The sequence below is a fragment of the Chelon labrosus genome (genome assembly GCF_963514085.1).
Source record: "Chelon labrosus genome assembly, chromosome: 17".
Taxonomy (NCBI): Eukaryota; Metazoa; Chordata; class Actinopteri; order Mugiliformes; family Mugilidae; genus Chelon; species Chelon labrosus.
The window spans coordinates 3,301,362-3,314,920 of NC_140350.1; the positions used below are offsets into that span (position 1 = coordinate 3,301,362).

The 13,559-nt window shown below is 39.1% G+C and overlaps 1 protein-coding gene across 2 annotated transcripts in view; it reads right to left on the reverse strand.

The window, feature by feature from the left end:
• The window catches only part of mink1 (misshapen-like kinase 1), a 29,300-nt gene extending 15,809 nt beyond the window's left edge, over positions 1-13,491 (reverse strand). For both annotated transcript variants that reach the window (XM_084565506.1, XM_084565505.1), the window contains exons 1-11: positions 11,849-13,491; positions 6,725-6,790; positions 6,189-6,371; positions 5,989-6,099; positions 5,806-5,896; positions 5,584-5,714; positions 5,435-5,489; positions 3,184-3,262; positions 1,784-1,959; positions 1,583-1,652; positions 1,260-1,470 (exon numbers count right to left, since the gene is read on the reverse strand). In XM_084565506.1, the coding sequence (XP_084421632.1) occupies positions 1,260-1,470; positions 1,583-1,652; positions 1,784-1,959; positions 3,184-3,262; positions 5,435-5,489; positions 5,584-5,714; positions 5,806-5,896; positions 5,989-6,099; positions 6,189-6,371; positions 6,725-6,790; positions 11,849-11,905 (1,230 nt within the window). In that variant the 5' untranslated portion in view covers positions 11,906-13,491. The remainder of the gene's footprint in view (positions 1-1,259; positions 1,471-1,582; positions 1,653-1,783; positions 1,960-3,183; positions 3,263-5,434; positions 5,490-5,583; positions 5,715-5,805; positions 5,897-5,988; positions 6,100-6,188; positions 6,372-6,724; positions 6,791-11,848) is intronic.
• Between the last annotated feature and the right edge of the window lie 68 nt (positions 13,492-13,559).

Below are 13,559 nucleotides of genomic sequence, written 5' to 3' on the forward strand. Positions count from 1 at the left end.
AATGGTTCAAACTGTTCCCCAAAGTAAGACAGGCAGATTAGTGGTCCCATAGTGGAGAAAGTCTGAATCTTGAGCCAATAATATAATGCTAATCCACCCATTAATGACAACAAACATTTTATCACAGCTACAGTCCTTCTATTGTAAAAGATGAATTGATTCATGTGCTCTAGAAGGTGGGCTCTCACTTCAAATAATCTCTATTTTTTACTGTTGTTCCATTTATTTAACTATGAATGAAAGTGAACAAAACTGTATAAAGTATGCTTGGCAGGGAAGGTGACCTGAGCCTTTGATACTTTGGTACTTGGGTATTTAGTCATGGAGGTTTTGAATTGGAGACAGAAATATGTTGGCATAGGTACAGTGCACATGTATGTTTTGCATGTAAAGTATAGGTCCCCTTTCCAAATTTCAAAACCTAAACTCTGTAAAGTTTGTTGTGCTGAGATATAGTTATATTTCATTACTTACGTCTATAGACAACGAAAGGACAGCATAACAGAAAGTAAAACATACATGTTGCAAGGAGCAAGGAGTGGCAATGAAAATACTGACGTCAAGATCATAGACTTGATAAAGAGCAAAGAAAAGAGAAACAGTAAGCAGTGAAGCTGACCTCAATAAGAGAAGTGAGACACATTAGACAACAAAACTATTGTCTTCATTGTGTACTATGTGACATTTTTATGAATGTGTACACTTGTTGTTTACAACCTATTATTTGTTTTTTATTTTCTGAACTAAGAAGTGTGAAGCTGATACTTACCCTACAGAACAACTACATCACTACATCAAAAATCTTTGTAGTAATATGCTTATTGAGTTTGGGTCATGTTTTATTTTGAAGGTACAAGCCCTCAATGGAATAAAATGGAAAAAATATAATAGGCTTCTTTTGTTTGTTTGGCTTTCTTGGCAGTAGGATGGAAGGGTGAAGACTGATACCAGAATCATGTTTCAAATATGTATCTACCATTTCTTCTAAAACTGTTGATGTATCTCCTTTATTTAGTGTAAAAATAAGAAATTGCAGACGTCACACAGTTGTGGGCTGTAACTACTTCACAGTGGTTGCCAAGAAATAGTTATACCACAACTTTTACAAGAGTGGATGGCATATTTATCAACTGAGAGAACAATATTAAACTAATCACCTCATTAGCACAGTTAGTACAGATAAATGAGTGTGTCTCTCATTAAGACAGTATTTCTCATGAAGGTTAATTCCCTAAACATAACCCCTAATTGACTATTACCTCTTCAAGTCGGCGACGCTGTTCCTTCTGCTCTTCAATGCGTTTCTGTCGGTCATGCAACAGTTGCCTCTTGTGTTCCTCAGGGTCCCGGCGCTGAGCTGCCAGTTGGGCCTGCTGCCTCTTGTGAGCCTCTGAGCGCTCTTTGTTCTCCTGCTGTAGCCGCTGGAAGTCCCGCCTCAGGGTGGACTCACCGGGCACGTTGAGGATTGAACTGATGATCAAAATTAAAAGACAGGGAGAGAGAGGATTATCAGGTGAACGATTCGCACAGGGAACTCAAGTCAAGGATTCATACAGCTTAGACAGAGATAAACTGCAATTACCTTGACTCTCTGTCATCGCTGCGATTTTCATCGTCTTCATCACTACCACTGTATTCATACTCTGTCTCTTCTACAAAGAAAAACAGAATGAAGAGTTTTTTTCTGAATAGACACTGTGGCATACAAGCTTACAATATGCTTCAGCAGATCACTGTCAGTAAACTGAAAATGTGGCATATGTTACACCCTTTAAGGCCTTACCTTTCTCTCCCCTTTTCTTGCGCGTACGGTCAATATGGTCTTTGAGCTGAATTCGGACCTGGCGTTCAGTGGGCTGGTCCCTGATGAAAGAATGCTTGAGCAGCTGCTCTGTGGATGGCCGGCTGGGATATGTCTTCACAAGACAGCCCTCTATAAAGTCAATAAACTTCTTGGACCTGTTAGGAAGGGGATGGTTAGAGGATAATAAACTTGAGAGGGACATGGGGAGGCAGGGACCAGAATCCTGATCCAACGACCCGGAAATTTAAGTGGAACAAGGTTTTTGGCAACCTTTACACATCCAGCGATTTCATGTGCATCAGTATTCCAGCAAAAAGACATTGCTAAAAAAAAATACGTTTAGAGGTAATGTTCCCAGTTACTGCTGTAGTCTTGAGTGAAAATCTGCAATGTCCTAGCAGAAACGATTCAGTTTTCATTATCAATCTGAGAAACTATTACCACCAGCTTAGCACTGCCACATGATCACTATAAAACACAGTTAATTCAATAGAATAAAAAATAACCATGCATTGAATAGTAACTATATGGTTAGTTACCAAGTTGCAATTCATTGTATATTTCAATTTAACTGACCATGTAATTGGGTCAAGCCCCTACTCATGTCTTTAATGTATAACAGCATAATTGTTGGCTGACTGACAGCTATTTTGCAATTAGAATTGGAAAAAATGTGGAAGATTTATTGGTTCTGAATGCTGTGGGACCTTAAACTCCACTAAGAGGGTCCATTAATGAGTAGTAGGGAAAGTAATGGGAGCAAAAAAAGCACAGGGTAGGAAACAGAACATGACAAATTAGTTTAAATGTCTACAGGTTCTTGTGAATCAATGACAGAAATGATGATCAACCACCTGCCTCAGTACATGACCCTTTACACAATGGGATCTTAGTGAAGGACCCAGAGTAAACTGAAACACAACATCTACCTTGAGAATCTGCAAATTTTCCTACAATTTCTTGCAAAATCTGAATATTTTCCATTCTGTGTTGTTCTCATTAGGTGGGTTATTTAGCCTGGTTTGTTGTTCATTGTTGCATTGCAGTAACCTGATTAGTAAAATAACCCCACTACTACACTGCACACAAATGTGTCTCCTGCTGTGACCTATTTTCCCCACATTTGGTAGATCACATTCATTTGTTGGATTAAGCTAATGAATTATTGCAGAATTACTTCATCTTAATGTAAAGTAATAATCTAGAAGTGTTTAACTGCAATTTACATGTTCCATGAAGAGTTTTTTTGATTCTATGTTAAACTACATACAAGTTTGTCTGTGTAATTTGACATGAAACTTTGTTTTAACACACATGAAGACAGTCTGTTAAATGTCTTGTAGCAATTCGAGTAGGCAGTCAGATGGTTGCTAACTCACCATTTCTTGGACTTAAGTTTTGGAGGGGGATTCCTGGGAATCAGGAAGAGGGCTCTCATCGGGTGCATGTCACACAAGGCTGCAGAAATAAAGGGGATTATGAGAGTTAAACCCCCCTACCCATGCTGAGAGCTGCAGTACAAAGGAAAAGGTACATCACAATGCATTTCATGTTAGACAAAGTATCATCTATTCCCACACTTGGTAGTTTGTAAATAGTGCTAGCCACCATTACACATGTTTTTTTCTGTCCTCCAACATGGTTACAGCTGCTGTTATCCAATCTTTCCCGGTGCCTCGGGCTTATTGTTACATTGAATGTAAGAGCAAGGACTGTGAGTCATTGTGTTCCCAGCGTAGGTAGGAAGCTAAACCTGACTGGTTAGCTTTAGTTTCACAATAAATAAGCTTTTGTATGCAGTCTTTTGGACATATGTAATGTGACTAAGACAGCCAAAGGGAAAAATATTTCAGCATTTTAAGGGCCCCAATAAATGAGATCTATTGCAGTCAAACTGATAAAGTGTGTTTCATACAACATACATTGACTTACAGGAATGGATCATCCATTGACAGGTTGATGATAGTTTTATCAGTATACTGTCAGTGGAATGGATTTATTCAAGTCTCATTTACTATTTAATTACATACCTGCAGTGAATTGTTCTGTTTGTTTAGGCTTTTAAATAAGACAGCCCAAGAGCTTTGTACGTAAATATCTACCTTTTATTCAGTATACTGACAGCTCCTATTTTCTTTTAAGTGAACCTTAGATAAACAAAGGATCTAAGGTGTCTGCTAACAAAGCAAGAGAACAGAAGTCTAAAAAGTGTGCCAAACGATGCTCAATAATTCATATGTTGCTTAACAAGAAAAGTAAGCTACTGTCTCAGTCTCAGCAAATGTAGGTCACGGGATCAGTACAAATATTTTAAGGGATAAAATACAGGCTACAAAATAACAAATGCAGATGTTTTTAGAAATCTTACAACTGATAAAACTATATAAGAATGAGGTTACAGCTAATAATGATTTTCATTGCTGATTAATCAACAAAATAAAAATGACATTTTCATAGGATTTATCAGGTTATCCAACCTTAATGTGGACACCTCTTATCCCGTGAAGCAAAGTTAAGTAAAGCATAACGCATATCTGGATAGGATTGCGGCTGAGCGGCTGTGGCTCAGTAGGTAGAGCGGGTTGTCCACAAACCAGAGGGTTAGCGGTTCAATCCCCGGAATGTGCCACATGCCGAAGTGTCCTTGAGCAAGACACTGAACCCCCAGTTGCTCCCAGTGCGTGGCACTGGTGTGTGATTGTGTGAGTGCTTGTGTGAGCGAATGGGTAGATGTGTCTATGACTGTAAAGCGCTTTGAGTACCAATAGGTAGAAAAGCGCTATATAAAAGCAAGGCCATTTACCATATCTTTAAAATGATTTAAAGAGTAATAACTGATTATTGAAGCTGCCTTCAAATATTTTCAACACCACAGTTGGCCTGTACATCATGTATGTCATTCACAGAAGCAGCAGCATGGTCCATAGGACCTCTGTGATCTCATCATAATGTGAATAAAGGCTTTCCTTTCATGGGATGATGACGCAAATTTATTTTGACTAAAAAAAAACAAAAAACTATACACCAAAAACTTAAGGATTAAAGCTCCCCTCCAGACATCCACTTCTGATAAGAATTAGTAAAATGACACCTACAGCTTGTTCATCAATCTGAAAATGGAAATTTTGTTGATGTAAAGTTTAACTATTGGACATTTTCCGTATGGGCACTCAAGAGTTAAGGTTTCTACACCATATGAAAACATATTTGACTTTCAAACTTGTCACGATGTCCCAAATCAACTGTAAATGCCTTAAACTAAGATCTGAGGTGGGATTAAGAAATGTAGCAGCGCATTAGACCAAAGAAGTTTTTACACTTTAATGTGATTGTACTTGTTTCTTTGATTTCACACCAAATCTCTAGGCAGACAGATCTCCCCACTAAGCAGGCGAGGAAGATCTGTGCAATCAGCCTCCACAGGCCAACTGCCAGCTCACGACTACACTACCTTGATTACAGTGAGTCAGCTGTCCATCTGAACACACAGACAACAAGGCTGCATATGCAAGACAGACTCATTCATAAGGTCTTTTAGAATGGGATTTGAGACGATGAGAAATTAGAAAATAGACATGCATGTTTCAACAAACTTATAAAATGAGTCTGCAAAGGAGTGTATACACTTACGAGGAGCTCCCTCTGCCATCTCAATGGCTGTTATCCCCAAGGACCAAATATCACTCTGCAAAATAACACACGTAATCAGGTCAGCATTCATCCCTGATATTCTCTTACAACGTTGTGCACACACACAAAGGCAGTGCTGCAGCTGTTACCCTGTAGTCATAGGTAGAGTCAGGATTCTCGTCACAGGCAATGACTTCAGGTGCCATCCAGTAGGGCGTGCCGATGAAGGTGTTCCTACGCCCAACGGTCCTGTCCAGCTGAGCACTTACTCCAAAATCAACTGTGGAAAAAAAGTATTTAGAGGAAGAAAAGGTGTGAGAGAGTAAATGATAGTACAGAAACGCACTTTAGCTATACAAACTTCAACGTACCAAGTTTGACCTCTGCATTCTCTGTTAGCAGCACATTCTGGCCTTTGATGTCTCTGTGGATGACTTTGTGGGCATGGAGGTGCGAAAGGCCCTGTTCAAAGAAGTCAAAGAAGTTAAAATTGGTCAGTAAGTATTTCCCTCTGCTGCATGATTGTTTTGACTTCTGTGGCCTTCATCACTCACCCTTAGGATCTCTCTGCAGATATAAGCAATCCAGTCCTCCTTTAGAGAGCTGCCTTTAGTGTTTTTCACCAGGTCGGTCACTGATCCTGCCCCACAAAACTCCATCACCAGCTGCGTTCACACAATCACAAACTCAGTGAGTAGATTTTATGAGGCTTACTGTCATAAAACCATCAGACCAACTACAAGAGAAGACAAACCCAAAGTTGGTCATCGTGTCCTGGAGGACTCTTTTTGACAAAGGCACCGTAGTACGTGGCTATGTTGCGGTGGTGGCTGTATTTTTTCAGCATGTTGATTTCTGCTTTGATCTCCTCTTCTTCCTCCTCTGTAACATCCATCACCTTGATGGCAGCCAGCTGGCCCGTCTTCACATGACGGCCCTGATTAAAAAACAAGTTGAAATAATGGTGATAGTGTTCAGTAAAGTTTAAAAAGACATTAAGCATGGATCATTTCTTGTTCATGTCATTTTGCTGCCCTTAATTTACATTTTCTTTAACTGGAGTCTCTTATCTTTCTGTCAGCACCACTTTAAACTTAATAGCTTGATGGCTGAAAAATGTGTTGTATTCTGAGAAACTAATGTGCAGAACATTTAACAAAGAACAGGGACTAAAGTAGCTCCATTCCAGCTTGCTCAGTCTCTGCATAAGTGACGACTTACACGTCCAACGTTTCAATCCCCAACAGAAGCAGTGCTGAATTCAGATGTGATATTGGGATCATGGCTCACCTTGTACACCTGCCCATATGTCCCATTGCCAACGACCTCGACAAGCTCAAAGATTCCTGCCGGATCCTGGGAGGCAGAGGCACATTCATTTGTCATACAACATACAGACACAGGAGGAACAGATACATCAGTACTCAGTACATTCATAATTGATGTCTTGCTATACAAAATGACCCATCTTAAAAAAAAAAAAAGTTTCCCGAATTTAAAAAAAAAAAAAAAAAAAAAAACACCAATTCAGTTATCTTTTTTTCAAATTTGGGCAAAAATGACAAAGAATACACGCAAAGCACACCATATGTATTTTTGTTTTTAAGTGGGTGAAGCTTGCTTTGTTCTTCTTTGAGTCCGCCACATTTCCACTTCAATGCCAACCCTAAGTGGAGGTTGCATTTCATGTTGTTACACTCGTATTTCTTCAGTTAAGAGTCAACCTTAAATCCTAAACTGCACCTATTCTAGGATTTTCTGCAATCTGGCTGCTGTTATATTGGCACAAAGGGAGAAATCAAAACAGGTCTAAAAACAAGGCACTGTTGAGAACAACATAAAACTAGGACTGCAACATTTGTAGATCAGATATCAATTCATATAATAATATGAAGCCATACACAAGATGTGCCAACTAGAGGGACAATACTGTGGAAATACCACAAATCTCAGAAAGTATTTGTGTCTCTATGTCAACTGGAATTTAATCTGTTCAGGAAATCACTAGCGATACCCAGCCCTTGATTTGTCATGTCTTTTCTTTTGGGTTCTAATTTCCAAAACTGTATACCATCATTGAGCATAGCTGTAAATCCATAGACTGCCTCAAGAACATTGTCATAAATGTATAAATATATATATATATATATATATATATAAAAACAAACATATGGGCCTCTGTAGAGAAGGAATCATACATGGTAACAAGATCCTGATATCTACAGTGTACATTAAAGCTATTTTAACCCAATATTTCCATACAAATCATCCAAACTCAATCTTCCTGTCCACCCACTCACTCCCTATCCACAGAACCTCATACACTAGAAGCAGACACTCAGATACACTAAATATACTGGGTGAGATGTAGAAAGATGTTCTGATCGATTCTTGATTTGTTCATTTTATGTTTCAGTACCGTGCACACATATTTTACTGACACTAATAATGAGTAGGTTGCTTTGACTCAATTATGCAACCCCCCTCCCCCAAGAGACAAGGCGAAATGACAAGCAGTTCCACTTTCATGCAATTTCAATATGGCTTTAAGAAGATGTGTGGGTGGTGAGACTGCTGCTTTGGGTTTAGAATGTACACCATGACCTATCCTGCTTTCATCTATTTCCAATGATGGGTTTTCTGCTTTCAACAACTAGGAAAAGATTTTCCTTCAGGACGAGGAATTTATGTGAAAAACAGCAATATATATAAATACATATATATACACACACACACACACACACACACACACACGACAGTAAAACTGAGAAATGACCACACATGTAATGCAAATACACAGAGCTCAAGTGATGACATAAACATGCTGCACAGATTCTGAAGCATGTTATGTATAAGGACACAAAAGAGGGGAAACCGTGACGTAAAGTACGAGGCAAGAGAATGATGGTATGGAAGGTAATAATGTAATGATAAGAGTGGGTGGCAACACAGAGGCGCTAGCTTCACCCACGTCCAGCATAGAGAGTGGGATGAGAGGAATGAGGTGAAAGAAGGGGAAGGGTACAGTTATGTTCAAGGAGCAGCACCACCAGCACACAGTCAAACAAACTGTCTGCAATGACTGCAAAAAGAAGACAAATATAGCAGTAAAACAACAGGGTGACTACAGGAGAAAACCTTCAGCCTGGCTGCTTAAATCATAAAAATGGCAGCTCTGATAGTTCATGTGGATATAATGGTGCTATGTTAATGTGTAAGCTCAATACAATGATGGAAAACCTCAGTAAACACCACAATTAATTGACCCAGATCAAATGTCAAGCTGCGCTAAGCCTGTTGCATAGAGAACAACCTCTGTTCAATGGAGTATACACTCTCTAAGACACTGGTAATGGTCCAAGGGGAAGTTGACAACACATTTCCTGCTACAGTGTCAACTTAGCTGAGGGGAAGTCTTTCACAGCTGCAGCAATCATCTAAATCACAACTCTAACACTTCCTGCATATCACCAGAGAACAAGTTTCTAATGAAGTGTTTTTAAATTGGAAGGATGTAAAGTCAAAATCATAACATGAAATTATTAGTGTGCCTCTTTTAAACCTCTACATGTCAGGGGTGTTTCCAAAAAACCTTTGTATAATACGAACAATCAATCAATCTTGGTTGATACAGTAATCTTCATTCTCACACTTGTATGGTTATAAGAGTATTAATAAGGACCATTTATTTATGTCAGACAAAGCGACTAACGACAACACAATGAAATGACACAACTAAATTTTTCATGAGTGTCATTTCCAGAGGGCTGGTGGTCCTGTCACAACTGTGGTTTCAAATTGAGGATAAAAATCTCTTTACATAGCTCTAAATTAACAATAGTTCACATTTGAGTTTGCCATTTTCTGTTGTCCTATTTCTAAATGTATAATTTATTATGTCACGTGTAACCAACACTCTTATTAAGTTGACACAATTTTATCCAGTGCTATTGGCATTTGAATTAAGTGTTTCTGCACAAATGTGTTGTTGGTGCCTGTGTGGAGTGAACTGTAGTTATGTAATGTTGGAGTCCTTCTGTACTCTGTAGCACATTTCTTTTAACAATACAGTTATTGAGCCACTATCTTTTAATCCTCTACAATAACGTCTAGTGCTCCCCATTTTATTTACCTTGATCACAAGTGCAAATTCCACTAGCATGAACACACATGGATGACGCAGTGCACGGGTCTGCCAATAGTTTCACACAATTCTAGTATTCAACAGGTGAGCATAGCGCCAAAGATAAGCTACAATGCAGAAACAAAGCCTAACAAGAAGAATGCTAGCTAATACCTTTAACACATTTGCCAGAGCTGCAGGATACATACACTGTGTGTTGTGTGTTGTTACCCAGACTGTGAATATTACTTTTGGTTGTTTACAAGAAAACGCTGCAGTGATCCTTTAAATAGTCAATTCACAAAAAATATTTCTTATCGCTTAGCCATAGTTGGCTGAACAGACAGAAAAACTTCTCAGTAAAATGTGTGATAATCAACTGAATTTAAACAAATTCATCAGTAATTTTACTTTACTACAACAACAACAACAACTAATAGGCCAGTGGTCTGACCAAACCTAAGTAAAAATCTCTAATAAGTTGAATCCCCTTACCAGCAATGAGCAGCCAAAGATAACCAAGTATTAATTTCCTCATTTCAGCAGCAGTGGGCAAGATCTTTACCCTGAATCTTCATTGCACCTACCTAACTGTTCTTATGGGCATAGTTTTAACAACTGTATTAACACAGTGTGTGGTATTTATACACAAGATACTATTATTTGTCTTTATGCCATTAGAAAATTAATAAATTCAAAAAGTTGCACTGCAGTTTTTTCATCGTAAATTCAGCCACTTTGTCCGAAAATGCTGAACTGTGAGAATCTACTGATGGTCCAGTTCATGAAGTCAATTTGGGATTCTACTACATTCATGATAATGTTATGGGCATCTGCTTTTATTTTGAACTGGATCAGTTTTGTCTGTGTGACAGGGGAAGTCTTTCACAGTGGCAAAAATCGTCAAAATCATATCTCAAACACTTCCTGCATATCAACAGAGAAAGTTTCTAATGAAGTGTTTTCAAATTGGAAGGTATCTAAAGTCAAAATCATAATATAAAATTATTACAATAGTGTGTTTGCCTCTTTTAACCCTCAAAAATCCATCATCCATTATGAAGAACTGGATGAGGTTTGTCTGTGTGCTGAAATTATAAAAAAATGAGATGAGATTCTCAGGTGAACCCACAAGGCAGGAGCAAACAATCAGTATTTGCATTAACTGTCTCGATCTACTGCAAAGTCCCATAAATGAGCTGCTAGAAAGTTTTCTGACTTTTTAAATAGGGAAAATTACATTTTATTTACCTTGCTCAACAACAATTTAGGTGACACACACACTTTTTCCACGGACTTTACTGCCTCATACTCTCAGTTCTTACAGTAGAGTTTACCACTGAGTAACATTTTGGTCACTTTAACTCTAAACAGCACTAATAATGTGTTTATTGGTAGGTGAATTCATATTCTAAAACAAGCAGAATGCATCTAGTACTCATGCATACATCTAAATGGGTCCGTCTTTCTTAAATGGAAAAAAATATGATGCACCTTTTTCAAACTGAAGAGATTTACTCAAAAGGAAATATCAGAACTGTAATCTTCCTTCAGAAACCACATACTTAGAGGATTTTTCCTTGGCTTGCAGAGGTTTGCTTCTTCAATTTTATTTCATTTCTTGCCTGGCAAAGTGTTTCTAATGTTACAAAAAATGTGAGGTAGCTTTTAAGAATGACATCTAGAGAGGAGATCATTTAAAGCACGAAAGAATGAAATCCAAGACATTTATTCTCCTAAACCTGATTAAGCCTGATATGTTGTGTTTGATAAATGAATCTTAACAGCATTTCAAACTCAACCAAAAAGACCAAAAAACAAAACTCACAAGGGTATGGTTATAAGATCACCAACTGTCAGGCCCACATATGAAAACGCACCAACAAAAAAAAAAAAAAAAAAAAAAAAAAAACGGGGAATAAATGGTGGCTCAAAGTAGACCCGTCATAACATGAGCAACGTGATCTCCATTGCTGAATGTAATGTAATAAAAATAACTACATGAGAAAGAGGATGGCCTTGTAGACACACTCAAACGTCGTCGGTGCTGGAGCATTTGGTTGTTTATCAGGAAATAACTTTGATGGATTTCTGTGATGCCAAGCAGAATAGCTGCCTATAGCACACCAGGCCACGGGCTGTTCATCCTTAACTTTGTTGCGTGGGTGTTAAATGATGGTGCTTTTGTCAGAGGCAGACTGGCATGTATGACATAACATCTAATATGTCTGTCGTCTATCATTTTACATGAATAAAGTGGAGCACGCTTAAGTTGCAATAACAATACTCACCCTCAGAGCTGCGAGGTCTATGTCATCCAGGCTTCGTGTGGGGGCGTTTTCAGACATAGCTGGCGAAACTTATAACGCTAGCTTACAAGTTAGCCAGTAATGTGACAAGAGGCACCAATACACAATGTCGGTGGGTGCTTATACACGCCTAACTACGGAGAAAATATAGCAAACAATACAAAACACCGGAGATGGTGCGGAATAACGCTGTAGCACTTAGATTAGCAAACACCTCGCAGACAGAGCTGCCACAGACGCACCCAGCTGGCTAGCTCGCGTCAACTCTGGCCGAGAGCTACAATTTTATCCGCAGTTGTTATACAGAAATGCCGACTGCAATATCGCATCAAAACAAATCCAACTTAATATGAGAGATTTCAACAAACTGTTAACGACGCCGTTAGACGGCCATTAACGCCGACTTAACCGCTGGCAGGTTTTAAATGCGGTGCACCTCTACTGTTGTTGAACACCTTGCTGCGTTCATTTTGACAAGACGCCGCGTCTGTGCTGCTGTTCAACATCCCAGCTAATGTAATATATAATACAACGATGCGTGTCGCGGCAAAAAATATCAAATCGCTGTGATGTGCCAATTAAACGTTCCTAGTTAGGCTAATAAAGTATAAAATGACATTTATGCCAGCAACGCGATGGTTGCTTTTTGGAAAACGCAGCGTCTAATGTGATGGCGCCTGGATCCGTCCACACCGCACCAGAACCAACTGTCAGACGGTCATTATTAACCTTAAATAGATGTCCTCCCGGAATATTACTGCAGAATAAGAGCAGAAAAGCGGAAAATAAAGGCCTCACAGGAAACACGATTCTCTGCGACTGCAGTTGTCAAACTTGTTAACACGATTTAAATATCCCTTAAATTTCGACCGGACCGGTAATCCGAATACAGGTGTGCGCGGTCAACTGGCTAGCTAACGCAGCTAAGCTAGCGAGCTAAAATGTCTTTTCCAGAATAAACTTTCTTTCTTCATCCATTTTCTGTGTTGACAGTCGCGCCTAGCAGTGCCAACCTTCCGGGGAAAACACAAGGCAGACAGGCAGGCACTATTTTCTCGCCAGCCACCGTAATACTTGTAAGCTGGAGCACTCGTCTCTGTGAAGTTAGGCGTTGCTGTCGGTCCTCCGACGTCTTGTTTTGATTTAGTTGAACTCCAACGATGCAAGATACGGTGCAGTTTCTAACTGCGGATACCAGCTGAACTTGCTATTTCGCCATGTTTTGCTTCCCAAATCCTCCCTCCCACTCTCTGCCTTGATGTAGTCTTGCGGGGTGGTACTGGCGATTGGCTGCACACAACACTCCTTCAAGTGTTTTCTGCTCTTGAATGGCTACGGTGCTTCATCAGGGACAAATTACCTGGAACATTACAGTGGACTTTAGCCTACGCAGCAGCCTCTGACTGCCAATCCTGAACTGACCTTCTTAGTCAGAACACGTAACTTATATCATGTGTTTTTTGTCATGAGAAACTAAACAGACCTCATCTCACTAATTTTCTTTCATCTTGGTTTTGCTCTTAAGTGTCTTCCTTCCTAGCAGCTTTATGATTGGTATAGTTATACAGTGTGTCCATTAAGGCAATTGCTTCTATAGCTTCATAATGCTTTTAAATAATTCACTATTCACTTGGTATGTCATAAATAACTGAGGATAAATGGCAATAAACTGAATTGGTGATTTTTTTTTTTT